The sequence below is a fragment of the Sparus aurata genome, chromosome 18, assembly GCF_900880675.1.
Source record: "Sparus aurata chromosome 18, fSpaAur1.1, whole genome shotgun sequence".
Classification (NCBI taxonomy): domain Eukaryota; kingdom Metazoa; phylum Chordata; class Actinopteri; order Spariformes; family Sparidae; genus Sparus; species Sparus aurata.
This window is the reverse complement of record NC_044204.1, coordinates 22,564,532-22,586,306: the sequence shown is the minus strand read 5'-3', so window position 1 is coordinate 22,586,306 and position 21,775 is coordinate 22,564,532. Positions and strand designations below refer to the sequence as shown.

General features: G+C 40.8%; 1 protein-coding gene across 2 annotated transcripts; it reads right to left on the bottom strand.

The window, feature by feature from the left end:
- Positions 1 to 1,039: 1,039 nt before the first annotated feature.
- ccnjl (cyclin J-like) lies at positions 1,040 to 21,537 on the bottom strand. 2 transcript variants are annotated; one of them, XM_030397135.1, is made up of 6 exons: positions 21,243 to 21,537; positions 20,428 to 20,538; positions 15,744 to 15,954; positions 5,570 to 5,869; positions 5,314 to 5,473; positions 1,040 to 4,819 (listed from the first exon to the last, which is right to left on the bottom strand). In XM_030397135.1, the coding sequence occupies exons 2-6, from the start codon at positions 20,503 to 20,505 to the stop codon at positions 4,297 to 4,299; spliced, it is 1,272 nt and encodes a 423-aa protein (XP_030252995.1). In that variant the 5' UTR covers positions 20,506 to 20,538; positions 21,243 to 21,537; the 3' UTR covers positions 1,040 to 4,296. The 2 variants fall into 2 exon arrangements, with proteins under 2 accessions (XP_030252995.1, XP_030252994.1); XM_030397134.1 differs by having other exon boundaries at positions 20,428 to 20,535; positions 21,243 to 21,536.
- Between the last annotated feature and the right edge of the window lie 238 nt (positions 21,538 to 21,775).

Below are 21,775 nucleotides of genomic sequence, written 5' to 3'. Positions count from 1 at the left end.
CAGTTTAGCAATCTTGAATGCTGTTGGGCAATTGGTGCAGCTTATCTTTTACACTCCTTGTATGTTTTTATACACTTATGTGTAAAAATTTACTTTAAGTATTTAATTATGTAAACATTTTTTGTTATAACAATGTAGAACATTATACAGTTCAATGTAAAGGGTCACATGTAGTGGAAAGCTTTTCTTTCATGTCGACTAAATGTGCATCCCAGAAATATTTACTTGATGAATATCTTTCCTCAACAGATTAAACAAGCTGTCCTCAGACTGGCTATGATCCCAGAACACTGCTTGAAGCTAGAAATATGCAGTAAGGTAAAATGGCATGAGACTGTAGTTTGTTTAAATACAGTCAAGAAACTCAATAACGTTTTTCTCTTCCAATTAAAATTTCTTCCCCAAAACCACAGAGTACCTTTACCCAGTTTTAAATGCTTTAATTAACAACTGAATAAACGCACAAGGTTTCTGTAAACTGTAAATCTCAATTATTCCTGTTTTATCAAATCAAGTTTAATCTATTCACGTTGACTCGACATAATAGAAAAATGTTGCATTAATAGCAACTTCTTACATTGAACGTCTGATAAAATTTGATTGATACAAATTGTTATGAGAACACTGGAAGTAAAAGTCTTGGGCACGATCATTTGTGTGTATGTAAAATAAATCTGCAGAGTAACTCCCAACTGTAGCTGTTGGAAAATGTGTGCTCTCTGATAAGATGTATAAAGCAGAGCAGGAAAGGAAATACTCAACTTACTGCAGGCAAAAATCCAATAAAACTGTATTTAAGTAAAGTCCTTCAGCAAGTGTAGTTGGTGTCCACCACTGGCTTTATTTTGGTGCTTCTCCACTGTTTTAATGAATAATGTGTTGCGCTGACAGCATGTGGTCACAGCTGGAGGACTGTGTGTGGGCTTCACACTGGAGCTGCTGCATTGACTTCCTACCGATACAGGCAGTGGTTCCCTTAAAGCTGCAGGCAGGCACTACTTCTGTCATGCCTCCTGTGAAGAAACACAGCCCTCAGAAACTCAGTTCATGTGTGTGTTTATTTTTACCATGGCACATTATGATAAAAGAATCCCTTCTATCAGTCAGTGTCACATAAACCAAGACTACAAATTGGTACAAAATAATAGAAAAATATAAATTGGAAGTTTGTGGTGTCGTTTCATCACTATCACAAAAAGTGTAGTTTGGTGAGTGACATCAGCGCCTTTCACGAGGGAAAAATGCAGGTTAAATCTCAGCCAACAGCTAAAAGACAAAATCATTCAGTAATATCTATCACTCGAAGGAGGTGGCTGCAATATGCAACATATTCATTGTGTTCAGAGCCCACTGCTCTCTAGAGGAGATCAAGCTACAGCAAGTCAAATCACACAATAATCAAAAATAAGTTACAAAAGATGAACCAGTGGTGTACACGAGACAGTGATGGCTGTGGTCAGTTTCAACAGAAAAAACAACATATTGCACCATTGACGCCTCAGTGAGAAGTTGCTCATGAATTACGAGGAAAAGTTGAACTCTAGAAATAAAATAAAAAAGGAGTCTAGTTCACACCAACAGCATTCATCAGAACCACAAATGGCTTTAACTAAAATACACTGAATGGGAATGTAATAAAAACACAACAAAATTGTAAATAAAGTTCAAACAAAAGGCATAGTATCTGAGTTCATATCACTGAGAAGCACAATGACGCACCCTGCTCAGTGGTGGGAAAACAAACATGGATTGGTGATTCATGACTGTAATAGTCTGAGAGTTGCAGTTTCACAAGGCTTCATGTAGTGTTATCCGAGAAATGCACACGTCTTACTGAGAATCTAAGGTTCACAGCTCAAGCATGGCAACTGCTGAGAACTTGGCCCAACATGATTAAATGTCCAAAGTCCACAGCAGAACAGTTTGAAGCATCAAGTCAGAACTTAATTGCACACAAATCCAGATCCAGGTGAGAAATGGCAACCAAGTCCAGCTTACTGAGGGGCTAGTTTCAGTTCAGTCATCTCAGAAGTTGGGGTCCACAGTACAGTTACATGATTAGTAGATTAATCAATTTGGGGACGCATAGAAAAATCATCTTTTTCTTTCTTTTCTTTTTTTTAAAATCAAAAATGCCCCAAATTCTCTGGTTCCAGCTTATCAAATGTTGCTTTTCTTTGTTATAAATGCTTAATAATTGAGTATCTTTGGGTTTTGGACTGCTGGTAATGTAAAGCAAACTATTCAAACATATGACCATGAGCTGTGGGAATCTATAAACAGACATTTTTCACAATTTCGCTGTCAATTTTAAGTTTCTATAAAAAGGATTATTTGGGGAAAATAATTGCTGCAGCCCTATTTTAGCCACAGATGAGTACAGACAACATCCCACAATCCAGTCATTTAAAGGTCTAGTATATAGGATTTAAGGGGATATATTGACAGATGGAATATAATGTTCATAATTGTGTTGCCATTAGTATTTAATCACCTGAAAATAATGTTAAATAATGTTACCTTGGAATGAGCATACCACTGGAGCCTTTCATGCTCACAGTATGTGAGGGTGAGACAAGGTGACTGCAATCTGCTCCCTCATGGCTAGATGCCACTAAATTATATAGACCGGACCTTTAAAGTATCACCAAGGTAACTAGTGGGCAACATTTGCGACCAACACTGGGAATCTGGACGTGTTTATAGTTAAACAGGAAGTGGAAGATTGGGCATTGCAGCTTTAGAAATCTTGGAAGCAATTACTGCCGACTGGCTACAGATGTTTGTGTGTGAGACCAGTGACCACGAGGTTGTTCCACTACGATGCAAACCAACTGTTTCATGCATTCAGTTACTGACTTGTAAGCAGAGTACGGTCCAGTGATGAAAAAGGGGAATATTCCAGCCCCTGAGACGCTGCATTAGCATCCACTTTAAAGCATAAAAGCACAGAATAATGAGAAGGCTGCTAGTTTCAGCCTTGAAACCTGAGCCTGAACAGTTTCTATAATCAGGTACAAAAAAACTATAATTAGTAAATGATGTGTTTCTAAGCTGGTATAAAAAGCTACACTACATCAAACAAATCAAATCAAATCAAGCTCAAGAAAAAAAAAAGGAGTCATCATAAATAAAAGCTATGGCATGTTTCAATGGCATCATATTCAAGTAATCTTGTTCAAGTCCCTGATACTTAGTGGTTCATGTAAACATTTGAGTCATTAACACAGACACAGAACCAACATTTCGTAAGAAGGCAGCAGCAATTCATATGTACAATACAAAACCAACATCCACGTCTCCTTCACCGTGCTGGTCCAGTCACATCATTTTGTGTTAAAATCTTTGAGTGGTGCCGGAGACTGAAATTAAAACTTTAGTACGACAAAGCCTGCAGCTGCCAGCCAGGTGTGTGACGGCTCTGCCATGAGGCTCGACTTTGGAGATGGGAGAGAAGAGAAGAGATGACGAGAACAAAGGGGTGAAAAAAAAACTAAACACAGCAGGCTTGTTCGGACTGCAGACTTCACCTGCTGTGCTCAAAACAGTGAATTCTTCGTCCCCTCTGAGGGCTGACGTGGTGAGGAATTCCCAGAGGAGCCCTTCATTTCCAACAGAGAATACAGAAGTTAGATCAATCTTCGCAGACTTTCAGGAAACGCAACCAAAAACTGACCTACCACAGCCTCTGTGCTGCCTGCCAAGTCAGCGACGAGCATCTACAGCTTCTTCTAGCTCCCTCAAAATGTTGGCTCACGAAATAATAACCGCCAATTGTTCCTCTCTAAAATGAGTTAAGTTTTTTGGATTACAAATATCTAAAATAAAAAGTTATGTTGAGCAGCAAGATATCCTTATCACAGATACTTTTTGTTCTGTGCACTTCTAAAATTGGCTCAGTTTTCACTCAACTGAGAACAGGCACTGAATGAGGTGGGTGTTAGATCACACTGCTGCTTTCATCTCATTCACAGTGTTGACAGTCTCCTAATAGAGACAGATTTATAAAAACCAGTTCAGAATACACTTCTTGCAATGCCTCAGTTTTTCACACGGTCCGTGGAGCATTTGTCACGTCAGTGTGATGATTTCCACCGGGTCGGTCTTGCCTTTAGACCTCTGCTTTCGTTTGAGGCGTCTCTGTGAAAGGGACGGGGGAGCTGGACAAGCTGATGGTGTTGCGGAGCTGACGGAGAGAGAGAGGAGATCTGTAAAAGGATATTTTGGGGTAGGAATTTGGGACGGAAGCATAGTGCACTCCCGCATGGGCTTGTGTTCCCTCTCCGTCTCCTGGCGTCACCTGTCAAAGCAGCCTGCTGTGAAAGTGTGATGAGCCCCCAGGTAACTCCCGCTGTAGGCCATACTTAGACAGTGACGTGGCTCTCCAGCGAGGGCCATCTGAACAGAAATGGGACCCTGGAGAGGCAGCGCACGAGCCCCAGGTTGGAGACCAGAAGTGAGGCTCGGGTAGGAGGGAAACCCACCCCCGGGAGTCATGGAATGAGCCCCAGTAAGGAGACCCATCCTGTGGCTCTGAAGGAAGTCCTGAGACATGTTCACCACAGGCCCCAAAGCCTGGGAGTCAGCTAGCACTTGCAGCTGGGAGAGGGATGGGGAATGCTGGGAAAGATGTGGAAAGCCATCCGGCTGAAAGAGCAGCTGTGGTGTGGAGGTGGTGGAGGAGGAGGATGAGGCTGGTCTCTGGATGGCTGACATTGGAGAGAGGTGGGAGGTCTGGGGCTGAGACTGTAGAGAGGAGGGTCGGTGAGGAGGGGTGGATTTGGTCTTGTTGGCCTCTTTAACGTCATTGTCATGAGCACTGTGGAAAGGAAAGGGACACATAAATAAAGATTACAACTTAATCCACACTTAAGACAGAGAGCAGAGTGTTGGACTGAAAGCCTCATCTTTTACTCTGCTGCTCACATAAATTCATTAGCATCAGTCTGTACCAAGGCTTTTTACTCCCACACAATTAGTGTGAACATGTGCAAACACAAGACAGATGCACACAAGTAATCACAGTCACCCGCAAGCCAAGAAATGTGTATCTTTATTACAGCTGTGAGGCTATCAGCTAGGATTATCAGATGGACAAGCTCAGTTGGGGGATGCATACAGCATCATAAGCCAGTCACAGGCTTCTTAAAACCAAAACCATGGCAACCATAAATACAGAAAGGCAGGGACCTTGATGCCATCTATCTTAAGATGTTCACTATACTTCAAAAAGGGCTCATCTGATAGCTGGGCTTTCTTCAAGATCTTTTTTCTTTACTTGAGTGTGTGTGAGTGCGTGTGTGTGTTCCTTACAGCAACATGAGTTCAATGCACTGAGTGAGGTGGTCCCAGCTGTAGCCTGTTAGCAGATGCAGCGCAGTCGTCCAGCTTGGGGAAATCTGAAGACAAATTCGAGACGATGCCACACACGCAGAAGCAACCTGGGATGGTCTGAAACTTAGGAAGGCATGATCTAGAAGAACACAGAGAAAGAGTTTCATACATTTATTGATCAAGCTCACACCATGAGCTAAACAAAGTCCAGTAAATCTTCATCCTCTTAAACCACCTTGCAGTGAGACTTCCAGAAAGTAGTGAGTGTATTTGTCCATGAAGGCCTTGGTCTTGGAGAGGGAGGAGAGGGGCCAGCCGTTGTAGAGGTCGCCCTCCTGCACCGAGGCATGGAGGTAGTAGTCAATAAAGTGGGCGGGTGTGGGCATGCACAAATTCCAGCCAAAGGTCTCCAGCAGCAGAAGCTCCATTTTGATCAGATCCTTCTTGTTGAGAACCAAGTTCAGGCTGCACATGAAGCCTAGAGAGTTCAGCTGCTCGAGTTTGGGAACCCGATCCTCCTTCTCCTCAAATTTACCTGGAAAGAAAAGTAATAAGAAATGGTGTTTAATAAATACTCCACAGCCACTTTTGTCATTTTATAAATAAAGACCAACCATACTCGACATTTCTGTGCATCACAAACAGTTAAATTCCAATTATTCACATGAATACCTAATAATGCTTTCTCTGTACACACAGTGTCTACAAGATTAAAATGTGTTATTACAGCATAGAATTTAACATCAAGTCTTTGAATCCTGGATTTGGTTATATTATAGGCTGAAAACCCTCAAGTGTATCAAAGCAGTACTTCTGTTTTTCACCATTATACAAAAACACATCCCACAAAAAGGCAAATCTAACAGAGAAACAATCACATTGGTTGACAAACAGATGCATCTGTAACAGTTTTGACAAACAATTAATCGTTTAGATTTATCAATCAAAAAATGACATACATCCCATTATGGCTGCAACTCACATTTTTTTAATTGTTGATTAATCTGTTGATTATTTTCTAGATTAATGGGTTAGTTGTTAGCTCTTTAAAAATGTAGGAAAATTATGATTTTTTTTAAAAAAATGATGAGCAGTAAATAAACCAGTAATTATTCACATTTAAGAAGCTGTAATCAGAAAATATATTTTTTCGTTCATTCAAAACAAAATTGTTCATTGTGCAAAAGAGGGGTTATTAATTGCATTCTCCGAGTATCACAATGAATATCATCATCTGCAGCCACACGGAAAATGTTTATGGTCAGCCGTAAAGATACTTACTCCAGCTTCCACAAAACCTGACAAGTGTCTGCTAAGCATTAGCAATTAAGCTGACTATTACTGAACATCTGGCTGTAAAGCTGGGCTTCAACACTAATAGGGAAGCGTCACTATAGGCTTACAGAGTATGGGGCACTTACTGTGGATTATATAAGCCTAACACTTTCTATGAAAAAGCCAGTCAGCTTGATCTCTAATATTTCTGTCCCTCTCACTTACTAAAGACCCTTGCAGACATTACAGCAGGGCCATTATGGTGAGCCCCCTCCCCATCCCAAGACATCCTTCTTTCCATGGCAACAGCCCGAGGCCCCCAGGGTCAATGTGACCAATGAAGAGGGGCAATTCTGTCTTTAATCTAAGGGTCCAACAGGCCTCCTCTGCTCAAACTTTAAAGAATGAGGGCGAGGGGGTGTCAGGTTTCCCTCTGGAGCATGTGCTTTAGCTACTCACAGCTTTCAGTAGGAAGATGTGGGGATACACTGAAAACTTACAATGAAACAGAAAGGCAGCCAAAATCATAGCTCGACCAATACTGGAGTTTTGAGGTTGATATCAATATTTGCACATACAATAATGATATGCGGACCAATTTACATGTGTTTTATAAAAAGAATGACTGTTTTTAATAAGGTAACACTTAAAGTTCATGGTTTATCAAAGCAATAGCAGATATATTTGTTGATCATGTAGGTGTCAACAATTATAACTCCTTTTGTGAACAAAGTTGTAAAAATGGAAAATACCTTTAAGTAAGTTAAAATGTCCTCATATCTGCTTACAACTGCATTATAGAAGGTCATGAACCATCATGTGTTTATATACAGGTTTTTAATACATCAATGGCAGACTTTGGGGCCGTCTACACGGGCAAAAACAATCTTTTTTTTCTTCGTCTTCCTCGTCATCGTTTTAAGAATATTTGCGACGGATCCACTGAAAACGACCGAAAACGCTGTAGTTCATTTTCAGTGGATTCGTGTGGACGCAAATATTCTTAAAACAATGACGAGGAAGACGGAGAAAAAAAGATCGTTTTCGCCCGTGTGGATGGCCCCTTAAAGGGGCTGTAGGTAACAACTTTTAGCAATTTTCATAAATCATTCACTTCTTCATTGGCCACGTGAGAGCAGATTGTAACATGACGTGAAAATGAGACCTTCCTCGTCTCGCTCAAAAGCCTACACAAGCCTGTGGATTATTTGTTTAAATTGTTTAGGCTGTTAATCCCACAACAGCCCAAAGGATGTGACTTTATGCACATTCTTGAGTGCCTCAGCTCAGTGCCTCTCCCTGGTCCGCTAACAGAGTAAAAACAGAGGCAAACATTAGTTTAGAAACAGAGTGTGCTACCATAAACTAATGACTGACTTCCAGCACAACTTCGACAGAACACATTTAAAGCGTTAACTTTGATAAAGAGCTCTTTCTTTTTACCGATTTTTGTGATCAGTGGGAGAGTTAAAAAGAACAAGCAATTTAATGGCAACAATTTCCAAATGACTGGAAAATCTTTGGCACTGCTGCACTCCTACTTCTTGTTATTTACCAGCAAACATAAACGCAAGCACTTTGGTCTGCAATAATCTGACACTGACCGATATACTGGCCTGACTGACTTGTTTAGCTCTAGCTCCAAAATATCTCTAGCTTTACCCAGAATTATTCTTCATTTAAAGAAAGCATGCTTGGTATGAGACCAAAAATAAGAATGCATTTGCACACACTGTGCCATCAGTCTCTGCTTGGTACGGCATCCTCTGGCTAGGTTATTAAGTTATTTCAAATATGCATCCAGTTGGAAATTTTAACCTTCTTCAGGGGTAAATCTTGGCCTCTAATCTAAAACCATGGCAACCAAACATTAAAAACAAGGGCTTTATTGACCAGTGAGAAGTGGACAACAATTGACTATAGAGCCACAGCTACTGTGGTCATCTTTCAAGGACCTCATTTACCTCTTTATACCCACGTCTCAGGGAGTGGGGCGTCTGCCTACCAAGTGTGAGTTTTACCACTGATGTTGTGACCGACCATTAAGCAGGGCAGGAGAGAGGAAGAGGGAGGGAATGGGAGGGTGATGGGAAGGGGGTCTGCAGCCCGACAGGCCACAGGGGTAATTAGCAGAGAGGCAATAATGGCAACTCTCCACCAGAACAGGAAGTACTATGAAGCAGGGCTGTTTACACCCACCACGATCGTTCTACCGCCCTCGTCCACACTTGCCCCATTCTCTCACCCTCATATCCTCTTGATCAGGACTGTCTGTTGCTAGACTCCTATGTCCACACAGACTCTGCCATAAAAAGCCATCAATGGCCCAATCTCCTCAAAGGCCCAGCCTCTTTGATCTTAGGAAAGACACCGCACGAGTCAATCTCATCATTGTGCTCTGTCATTACTCTTTTGTGGGTGACCAGGCACATGAGAGACACGAGATGCCCAAAAGGTTTAAAAACAAAAAACAAAGCAACTTCAGAGAGACCTACAGAAGTACAGTATGATTAGAGCCACAAACTGGTTGCATTTAATGAATAAAGGGATGACTCCTGAGTATATCACAGTCTGTATGACAAAACAGTGGTTACATTCATTTCAATGAGTTGGCACAGCAGGGGTGTAGCCACAGGGTAGCAAAAACAGTTGATCCAGTTTCTTCTTTATCTGCAGTCAAATCCAACATCATCAAGCAACAGAGGCAGGTATGCTTTGAAGTGTTGATTTAAGATAGGGCTAACTATTATTTACAATACTTATTTGATTGATTAATTGTTTGGTCTGAGGCCTAGTCCACACCTACATGGGTACATTTGGAAATGTTTTTAAAAAAAGAAAAAAAATCTCTATCCACACAAGTATTTTAGAAATAATCTCAGACTAAGCTCAGTTAAAAAAAGATTCATCTTTGGGATGGTTAATTTTATTTTGTAGATTAACATATTCAGTTTCTGGTTTCTCAAGACAACTGGCAGCATTTCATTATTGATATTTTTTTCTTTTATATTGTATTCTCCTCTTTATGTTAAATTTGGAACTACATAGCATGGTGCAACTTCCCTCTCCTGTTAGCGATGGTTAAGCTCATGAGTGATATATGAAAGACTGAAGTCATGCATCACCATGGTCAGTGTTCATTAAATGGACCAAGTTACAGAAGAGAGTAACTAAGAGTTGTCCCCTTGCTTGTCTTACCCACAGCCTAGTTCAACTCATTAAGACTTAAGTTCATAGTTAATGAAGGAAAAACCAGTGTTGAAAATGCTGAGACTGTATCTCCCACGGCCTTTCACATACACTCAGCATGTGCAGGCTGTTGTAAACAGGAAGCAAATTGTTAGGGTGAAAAAAAGGATTTGTTTGTAAAGCGTCATTACAAACAGATGTACAGGATCTTTAAGTGAACATACAAGCTATTATTACCTGAGTTACTATTTAGACCAGGAAATATCTAATTTATTAATATGTATACAAGACTAAAAACCTGACCAAAAAGTTCATGTCAACTGTTAAAGCTTCTAGTTACAGACATACAGTATACCATACTGGGTAATCCAAAGTGCACATACCAATTTAAATACTTTGTAGTCATTCAACTGTTTTATTTTTGGACACACAAGTTGCACATCTGAAACAGCTTGTTTTAGATGATGAGCCATAAACTGCACTTCCTTATCTGTATGTCATCTTCTCACGGATACCCTGTAAAAACATGCCAAAACTAATGCAGCCCCCTGTAACGTTTTACTGTGTGAATGTGGCCTGAAAGAGACGGCGCATTCCTCTCTTGCAAGTGCAGTCTACCTGGAATGCAGATGGCTGAATGATCCTATCTTTAATCAGCCATGTGGGAAGAAACACTGATGAAGAAAAAAGACTTCCTTTTCTTCACATAACTTTCCGTACACTGCAACCTCTTCTTTCTCATCCCACCCACAGGTGATGGTGATGATGAGAAAAGGTCGGGTTAACGGGGAAGTTAAAGGTCAGGGGTTAGAGAGAGGTAAGGCTGGGATGCAAGGCCTTCCCCCAGGTGTGCTGTTTGGGAAAGAGGTGGAGTTGGAGGTGGGGGTGGGAGAGGTTTCGAGTGATAGGGCTGTTTGGAAACCTGAGAGCTGTATTCTCACACAAAGAAAGGCCTGTGTTTCTGTTGCTCTTCACACTGCAGACATGTAATTCTAGTCCATTTCCATCAGTCCTCAAAGTAGTTAAGTTCCTCTAAAAGAAATGTAAAGCCACATTTGCACAGCAGGAACTTTCCCGAGAGACTAGGAATATTTAGAGGGACTCACCACAGGGACCAGGATCTAAATTAAATTCTGGCGACATTATTTTAGTTTGGATACTTTAGTTGGAAACATGGCTTTAGGTGACCAAAATAAACTAGGCACTATGCACAAATCCCTAAACCGCTAATAGAAATTAAGCAGTTGCAGAAATCAGACATGATGGACAGGATATTGATTACATATTTTTGTGAATATCAAATGACAACTGTATGTAAAGTGCTACAACAAGTACTGGGATAGAAGGTCCCTCTAAGTTGCATTGTACACCATCTCTGTAATTCCTCTGGAAGTGTATTGGAAAAATCCATTATCCTTTATTAGTCTGTCTACCTGTCCATCTATCTATAAAGATATCTCTCCATATCTATCTCTATAGATATAGAGATAGATAGATATACAGATATAGACAGATATGTGCAATCTATCTATATCCATCTACGAAGCACATCTTGAAGCAGGGCTACAAATGAATCCATCAACATGACTACCTGGATGATGGAAATAATGTGGATATATTGAACTGTTTTTAAGTTGTCTACAGTCTACTATTATTTAATGTTGACGATCTCTTGCCAATACAGATTGAAGATTTAAAGCGATCTTCATTTCTTCCCCATTCTCCACTTCCTTTTCTCCTTGACTTGACAGCCATGGAGGAATTTCCTCTGCTCTTTAAACCCTTTTTATTAGCTGGTTCATCTTTCATTGGGAGTGTGAAATTGGTCACAGCTCCATCACAGAATCTCCATGTTGCCACCCCTGGCCCCGCCAGCTCTTACAATGTAGGCCTCGGCTGACCCTTGACCCCTGATGCTAATGCTTGGGTGACCATGGAGAATCCTAGAAACCCAGCCCTGTGTATCTTTGTATGTGTGTGTGGTGCGTTTTTAGAGGATTCATCGACTGAAGATGTAAAGCACCTTGCAGTATGGGTGATGAGGGCTGACAGAGGGAGTGTGTGGGCAAACGGAGCCTCGGGCGTTACACAACAAAACACAAAATATAATTAAATTCAAACATTTGCACTTGCATATGAACAAAAAAGAGCACTGGTGCTTTTGTAGCATGTTATAATAATGAATAATATTAACTTTTCCAAACCCATCTGTACATCTTTACATAATTCCTTTAATTACAAGTGCCCCACCATTCCATCAGAATTATTGTCGAACCTCTCAGACAGGGAAAATGGGGGAAGTGAGTTCCTATTAATCTACATTTCAGGGCCCCCTGCTGAGTGGTTCAGTTCTAACATGTCCCATTTTGCAGGCCGCCACCTCTACCTCCCTTTCTGCCCTGTTTAACATCAGCGGCCGACCTGCCTTTGAAGTACCGCTCCCCTCGTTTCCCAACCCCCCAGGGATGTGGGGCTGCTTTTTACTGGCCAGCCTGTCCCGGGACTGGCTCTCTCTGCCTGTCCCTGACAAGGTGAGAGAACAGGAGGAAACAGAGCCGCCAGCAAAAGGTAAAAGGACACCATCAGAGCCCAGTCGCTTAAATGGTTATGTGGCAGTAAAGTAGTGCCCTTTCAGTGGGAAATTCTCTAATGGATTACACTCCAATGTGAATTTTAATTAGATAATCAAAAAAAAGTCCATAGGTTTATCCAAAGGTTGCCACAGTGACCATCTCCTCATTTAGCAAAAACCATACACACTCAGACAAACACACGTCTGCACACACTACAACCTCCAGCCCTCAGTCTCTGCTCCCCTCCCCCTCTCTGGGAAGGGTCTGGCTGCCTGGCTGGCTGTCCTGCTTGCATTTGACGGGCTTTTGTTTGAGGCCTAGCTCGGAGAGCATATGGCAGGTGCCCCTCAGCACACAGTTCCACCCCACCCCCGGGCTCCAAGGCCTATGTAAGTGCACTGTGCAATCAATATGACTAACCTTCTTGTGCATTTCACAGGATGCTCCTTTTTTTGTTTTTTTGTTTAGGGAATGAATCTGGTTCAGTGAACAAAACGATTAAATCCAGTTTCAACAAAACTTATAGCAGTGACCCACCATAAAACAGATCACAAGAGCTTCCACAATCAAAAGTCAAACAAAAACTTAAATAAAATAATAAATAAACAAAGCCTTGAACAAAAGAAATCTAACATTCTTGTGCTGGCAGCAGAGGCACATCAATGATGTCATTTACCATAACAAATAGCTGCAGTATGCAGAGCTGTGACTTCAGGGACCAGGATCTGCCAGGAAGACTGATGCGATCCCTGCAGGACTTCATGGAATGAAACACAATAGAAACTTAAGTTTGAGGAAGCAGACTAGTTTTTAAATGGTAATATTCAGTTTCCACATAAAATTACACCAGATTTGGAGTTCTTCGAGTAATTGGATTTTCTGGAATGGGATGAAGTCTCTAAATAAGTGCCTAACAGTCAATAACACTCAATCCCTATGGGTTTAAAAAACTGACCATAATCTTACTCCTGCAAATGAAGAAGCGCTCATCCTTGAACAAACACATGCACACACAAGCACCCACAAAAACACACACACAATAGAGTAACAGGATTAAGCAGTGACTACTGAGAGGCACAAAAGGGCTAGCGATTAATTAACTGAGTGCGGAAGCTAGGAACATTTTAAGAAAGACAATGTATGTGCTTGTTAAAGGCAAGCAGAGGGACCTGGGGAGGCTGTTCAATAACTAGGCCAGATTCCAAAGCACCTCAGGACAGATAAAAACCCAAGACAACTTTGAATCAAACGCCCTTTCAAGCCTTCATCAATCATGGCAGAGACTCCCTAGAGTCCTGGAGGAGTCAGAGGCAGAGGAGCAGAGAGTAGAGAGTGTGACTAACAGAGAGCCACAATCAGAAGATTCAATAAAAAAACTCAACCTATTAGAGAATAGAAAAAGAACCTCTGTCCAGGTTGGCTTGATAATATTTATATCACTCGTGCACAAACTCTCAAAGCTATTCTTGGATTCTCAGGAGATTGCTTTTAAATAAAACCTCTTTCAAGTCTCATATTCAAATTTATCCCACCACAGAAACCTACTCTGATTGCAAAGATGGCTTGTGTGCGACTACACACTCACACACACAGAGCCCTCCCAAATGAGCAGGCCCTGTTCCAGACTCCCACTTTGACGGCATCATTAGTCTAATTACCCATGATGCCAAGGGCTGCATTAATGTACAGAAAACCTCACAGTCTGTTAATCACCAGACAGACACAGAGACACTAATAACTACCACACATCCTGCACTGTGCAGCAGCAGGGGAAGAATGATTATCACACCTGCTTTACTCAAGACACACAAAGAGATGCAATTTTACATTTCACAGCAGAAAAGCATGTTGGTTACTAGTCATCGTCAGGCTAAATCATTAGATCACCCACTCCTGCAGAATCACGGATAGCTGGAGGAAGAGACTAACATGAGTAAGAGTAACAAAAATTGATTTACAGCGTGTACACGAGTTATTTGGTAGTTCACCTACAAAAGGGAAAATACCGAAATAAAGTGTCGCCTTTTCTATTCATTAAACAGAGAATCACTTTGAAATCCAATCGGACACCCAAGAATCGTGAGACTACAAAAGATCCACACAACGTCAGACAGGAAGGTGTTACTTATTAACAAATCTCATAAAAAGACCAAGACCATTTCCTTAGTCCATCTCTCAATAATCTACAACTTTCATAAATGTATAGTTTGATTTTCTTTGTTGTTTTCAGTTTTTTAATGGTTCAGTAATTTCCTGAAACCTGGCTGGTCACTGATGTTTTCAGCAAACATTACTCAAACTGGAGGAAATGTGTTGGGACAATTTTCAGCTGTGGATTAATACAGATTTAGTGTTCAAGTCAGTATTTACAGCAGTATCACTTTCCATGTGTGACTGTCTCAAAATAAACTACAGATGTTCATGTAGAGAAAACATGTCACCCAGTATACTTGTGTGGTCTTGAGAAAACAATGAAGCTCTAAGGCACAGAGGAATAAGCTACATCTGCCTTTGGATAAAGGAAATACTTGTTAGTAGGATCAATCTATTGTTTGTTTTGGTCTTTTGTGGGATTTCATAGGTCAAATATGAATTTCATTAGAACTATCCTTTAGGTATAAAAACCTAAGCTGATCACAGAGAAAGATGCCACAGGAAAATAAACCTGCAGACAAAATTGTAGTATGGGTATTAGGGGAAAGCTGTCCTCTGCAACCATTCAATGACAGAGTAAAAAAAGAAAAACTCAATCTCACACCTGTGATTAGAGTGCATTTTGACCTCAGTAGGTGTGATACTAGTACATGTCAAACTGACTGGATAGGACTAAAGTAACAGCAGCAGACCCAGACCAAGATTCAAAGACATACTAAATTTTCTTCAGATGAAAACTAAATCCCCAACAGTTTCTCCTTAAACAATGGCACAGTCATCCCACCACAATGGCAACCTTGTTTTTTTCAAACCAGCGCTGCAGCTACAGTAAACTGTCATTACAGCCTATCGCATCAGTCTGAAAAGTGGAGCTGGGTGAAAAAAAATACCACCATGGTCTCTTGAGCATAACTCAAATTAGCCTTGTTGCAGGAAGTGTTTCACCTTGTGCCATCTGTGCATAAACCACAGTCGCAGTATTTCCCTTAACACAGAAGATTTGCAGTGTAGCTCCTCTGCATTAACAGATCAAGTCAACATACAGTGCTTTTCAAGGTGGAGCACAAAACCTAATCCTAGTTAAGAAATAGTTTCCAAAAGATTAATTTAAACCAAGTCTTGAGAGGAAAATCCAAAAATGTTCCTGTCAGGCAAAAAGCTACCTAAAGCATAAAACAATCAAGTAGATGGAATAAATGAAAGATGTAATGATCTTACTAGCTAGGAGCAGACAGGAGAGAGCGATGACATAGAGCTGCTTGACGGCCACATCGTAGTGGTCCATGAACAAGTCCAGCAGGTAGACGGCCAGGTGGCGTGCTGTAGGACATAGCTGGTAGCGATTACTCAGGATGGCCAACAAGTCTGCAAAGTACCGTCGCATGCCAATCTGTGGGGAGTGGGCCCGGTAGACCGGCAGCTTCAGCTCCTGGAGAAGGAGAAGAGAAGAGGGATGAGGGGGATATAAATGAGGAGTGTGTGAGGAGCAGCAGAGGAGCAGGGTGGCCAGGAAGAAGCCGTGGAGAAACACGGGGGTTGTAAGGAATATGCATAATAATAGTGAGCCATGCATGTCTCCTGCTGACTGGGTTTTACTGCTGACAGGAACGCTGCTGTGTGTCTAAAATACCCACACCAAGAATAAAACTCAATTTACCATCAGAAATGTTTGATTATGCTTCAGCCTCATTTCAATTTCATTTAATTCACTGTCACAGCAGAGAGCAGGAGCTAATATGGGTCATTGCAGGGGTCTTAGAGCAAAGAACTGAGGGTGTGTGTAAGTGTGTGTGGGGGGGGCATGGTTCCTCGAGCGGAGGTTGAGTAGAAGATAGGATTAGGTTTCACCCCTAGAACATCTCCTATTCATGTTCAATTAGCTGCATGTGTTTCAAAGTGGAAGGAAGATACTCAGGGGCATTAGCATTCAATCAGCCTCGGGTATCTTTACAATCAGCAACAGAAAACTGGAGAGCAAAAGGCTCCAGTTTCAAAATTTGCCTCAGAGGAACAAACAAAAAAAACATGAAGTAGTGCATGTAAAAACAGCAAGTACCATCTCTGTGTCTAAGCTGCTTATATCACAAAAACATTTTAGTTGTTGTTTTTTGTTCGTTGTGAGTTTGAGTAAAAACAAGGGCTTTTGATTTGGATTTAATAAGAGATTGGGGATTGGTACATTAATCTCTTTAAGTTCAAACTGTGAGGGGTCCTTATATTAGAGGAGAAATACAGAGACATCCACATCATGTCGGGACTGTTGTTTAGGAACATTCCTGACCTGAAGCTGGCTTCAACGGGCCCCATTGTGGCTTTAAGGCTCTGTATTTATCAGAAGAACGCATGATTTAGTCAGTACTTAGAAAAACACAGGGTTCGTACAGCTGTAAAGAGTGAAATTTAACCAGTTTTCGAGCACTTTCAAGGTCCCTAAACCAAATCAATGTGCCAAATGTTTGCCAATTGTTTGCCAATTTCAATGCAGACAGGATTGTGTCATTTAGAAATGTTAAGAGATTTTTGTTAGCATGAGTGACTGTGTAGATGAGACAAGATTATGTTGAAAATCAAGAGTTTCCAAGCATATACACGAAATCAAGCGTATTATTTATCTTAAAAACTGTTGGAATTCCCCAAACTTCAAGACTTTGTACAAACCCTGAAAACACATTGTGCTGTGAGGGCAAAATGTCCCAACATTGTCAGACAAAATGTCATTTTTTAATTTTTAGCTGAACTAAGACAACAAATGATGCTCAATCTGACACTTCAATGGAATCCAAAAATAAACAGTAACAGCCGCCCTCCTCCCAAATCCACATACAGCCACTCCACCCCCAGTGCCACAACTACCCATACCACCCAATCCTCCCCAAACTCTCCTCTCCTCCCACTGCTTCAGCCTCTACCTCTGGTCCATCTGTCTGTCTGGTGGTACAAGGGCAGAAGGAGAATGGGGGTGGATGTGAAGGGGGGAGAGGCTGACTGAGTCTGGAGGGGCTACGGGGGGGTGGAGAGGTGCCTTTGTGGGAGACCCGCACCATAATTAAGGATTCCACAGCTGCCTCCGCCTGATTTGCATGTCTGATAATTTGCCACATGCTACACACCACAGCTATCTCCCACATCAGGGCATTACCGCTGCAGCAAACGTCATTAAGGCTGGATGAGACGGTGGGGGAGCAGGCGCCATGTAGGAAATCTGAACACTGTGAAGGCCTTTTTACACACAGCTCTGACACCAGTTTCACCGTTCTTCACCAGTACAAATTTTACTGCGCTTTCAATTCACCCCACATCTGTAAAATATACACCACAATCCCTCAAAGGTTTTTAGTGCTGTAAAGCATTTTATAGCAATCTGCTCCTTTAAAACAGGAAATATAAGGACTGAGAATGATTGTTATTTTCAATTAATCTGTAGAGAGGTTTTAGATTAGTTGATCAGTCAATAAAATACTAAATCAAATACAAAATAAAATCCCATAACATTGTTCAATCAATAACTCAATGGAAAGAATTATTCTGCGGTATTTTCTGATAATCATCTGCTTACATAATCATCATCAATTAATTCCTTCAGGATGAAAACAGAGTGAACATAAAGCACCCAAGAAACATCTCAGTATCGTTAATTCCATTCCATCATCTTATTAAACAAATTACTTTGTATGGGATATGAGTGTATATTCATTGTTATTGTTTAATATTTCCATTCCAAGCGTTGTCTTATTATTGTCAGCCAACTGAGTTCCTGTTCTTATCTTGTGTATTTTGACCCATGGCACAGAAACGTCTTAAGTGTAAGGACCCGGTCTTCCTTATTGGTCTTATGGTCTTGGTCACCATAATTCCAATTTATTACACCCTGGGCTTTGCTTTTGCTTGCATGCAAGTATAAAGATGTCTATCCAAATGGTTCAAGTTGTCTTTCAAGCAAAAATGCCAATTTCTTTTCAATCTAATTACTAACTAATTAAATATGCTGTTACAGCATTAGAAAAATATCCTGATAGGATCTAAGAGTGTTGCAAGTGATACCACTTAAATACAAATATTTCAGTCTTCAAAACATCAAGCCTTTATTCCTCTGAGGAATCAAAAGATTGCCTTCCTGAAAAAAGCTATTTTTATAAAGATCATTTAATGGTTTAAGTTATTTGCTGTGCATTTAAACAAGCTATCAAAAAAGATAATCTTGGGTTTTCACATACATGACAGTTTATCAACTAATCGTGAAAATAATTGTCAGTGTAATCGGTCATAAAACAGTTGTTAGCTGTAGCCCTAAGCTTGAGATACACAGTCAAAAGTATCTAGAAACAGGAGAAAAATAGGCTCTAAAAAGGTCCGGTAGAACTACTATGAGATAAAACACAAAGACAGATATACAGTATTTTGTTTGCTAAACGTGATTGAATAAAGCAATCAAATCTAATCTGTCAAATCAAAATAAAAGAACACTTCTCATTTCACTAGCAGATATTTCTAATATCAAAGCGTTGCAATGATATACACTATATACTGTGGTGAGCCACTTGCTTGGGATTTCACCAGAAATACTGATATAGAACAATCAAACCTAACATTAGACCATTGCTCTCTCATTATAGTATGTTAAAAAAGAGTGGGTGTGTCATTTAGTTTCCCGCTCTGCGTACAGATTTTAAGGCTAATTGACAGCTCACTGTGAGTCAGACATTGTGCAGCATGAGTAAACCTGCGCGTAAACGAATGACTCATTATAAAAGGCTCACAAACCTATGATTCACAATCTGATGTAGACTTCAGTCCTGACTCTACACATGCATACAATCTTCAATATGTTCAGGCACCTGATATCTAAAACCAGATCTGTATTCAGCTCCCTCAGTGTGAAGCTGGCAGCAGAGTCCCAGCTCTGACATGCCAGTCAAGTGACAGATGTCTCCATTAAAGTGACACATGGGAAGAAATATGATCACGCTCTGAGGTTAATTAAGACATTCTCAATTAATGAGCCTTAACTCCACCATGTAATCTAATTTAGATCATGTTTAAATAGACAACAGGACCATGTAATTATATTTTCCCCATAACTTTCAGTACATTGTGTGGTGTATAATGTGCTTAGATGCTGCTGTGGAATATCAAAACAGGTTTTGATGGTTCAGACTAGAGCCAAACTGATACATGAGTAAATATTCTGATATCCATATATTGGCCACTTGATCCCTCAAAAGGTTATCAAACAACTGTTACAAAAATGTGTATTGGCGGCAGGATATTTTATAGCTAACAATCTTTACTGTCAGAAATTACATTAACACACTGAAAAAGTAAACTTCAACAGGACTTCAATAATTATGAAATACCAAGACATATTTCTGGCAATATAATCTCTTAAAAGATGTTATTTTTTATATTGGCGCATTTCAGACAGCCAAATTGGATATATTAGTGATGGGCCAAAATCAGCAAATAACATCAGCCAACCGATATACAAGTCAGACTCTAGTTAAGACTGGCCTATTCCTAGGGCTGCAAGTCATGCTTATTTCTTTAATTGCTGAATTTTATTGAGCTGTAATCAAGTTATCCTCTTCAAAATAATAATCTGATTGATAAAATGTCAAAGAAAATTGTGAAAATTCTGCATCAAAATGTCTCTCTCTCTTATCTGCAGATTGATAAATGACTGCCATACTTATATTCTTGACTGACTGTTTGGTCATTTAAGTTTCCTAGATGTTCCAAGCTTCTTCTTTTTTTACGCCAAATTGTATTCTTAGGTTGTTGGAGGATGGAAAAAGCTACACAGATTTAAGGATTTTCAATGTAAATATCATGATTTGTGAAACACACGCAATCGGCATGTCAGCATCAGTTTCTTAACATGTTAAAAAAATAAGAGCAGACTCACCTTGATGCGGAGGGATTGATGGATATCTGCAGCTAGCTGTCCTTTCCACCAATGCAACTCCCTCTCCATCTTTCCCATCCAGAGGAGACCTCAAGAATCAAGTTAAACCTGCTGAGACAGATGTGTGCAAAGTTAAAAAAAAAAAAAAAAAAAAAAACACCAAGGGAAGTGACATGCTGGGTCAAAAGTAGTGAGGATAGCTGGAAAATGTTTCGTTTTAAAACAGGATGCTTACAGAGAAAACAATCTGCTACAAGAGAGGGGTCGATTTTAAATTATTCTGCAAAATTACTAACTGAAATGGAATTCGGATTTTATCAGCTAGATAATTGTGTGTGTACTGGCAAGAAAAGAAATAATGTTTTTTGAGAAATAGGGCCGTTTTGGTAAAGTTTTTGAACACCTAGCTAACCCCGCAGCAGTGGTCGCTCTGCCTATATAGGCCATTTTCTCTGCTCGGGAATTTAAATGGCTCTGTTAAATGCCCGCTCGACCACGCTGTGGGTCAAACGAATAAAAACAGCCTTTCGCTAATGTCACTTATGTGTACCGTGGTTGTTCGGTGTGAGGACATTATTACTAACAAGCAACACACTTTGGTTATCATTCAAAACGCGTCGGCACCACGAGACACTGGCCAAACAGTGAGGCTACACAAGTTAACTGGCCACCCACCTCAGAAATACTCGTTTAAAGGACGAAAACAACACGCTGAGGTGAAACTAAACGCCTCCACACCGACACAGACGGTACCGTCAACACGGCAGCATACTGGTGAACTTTTCATCTCGGTGGTTAGTACATGTGCCACTCACCGCTCCGACGGGAATGCCCCCCAGACCCCTTTGTCTCAGTCCGACATCCTGAACGAGAGAACTCCTCTTCGGCTCAACTTTGAGAAAAAAGACCTCCTTTTTTTCGGCGAAAACACAACGCTCAAATCCGCTGACAAGTTCGAGGAACACCTGCCACCACCAGGCACCGGCACCAGGCGTTTGGTCGTGCCGTTTTCCTCCAACTGTTCACACTTTTCCGAGAGGTTTCGCTCGGCCGTCTTCTCTCCGGTGGCTCCGCGGTAACAAAAGTAACCTCCTCGGCTGCACCAGCTGCTGCTGTTGCGGCTCGTGCGCTCGACGTGAAGGTCCCTCCTCCAACCTGGGAGTTGTAGTCCTTAGGACGTCAGTCAGGACTACAAACAGTCGGGCTTGATCACAAAACCGTGACGTTTAATTATTATCCTTTTCTGTTATGCTATATATGTCTTTACCTCATTACCCCACTGTTCATTTGAGTTATTTTGTCTTTTTTATTTCACAATGTAGCATACTTATGAAGCACTTCTCACTAA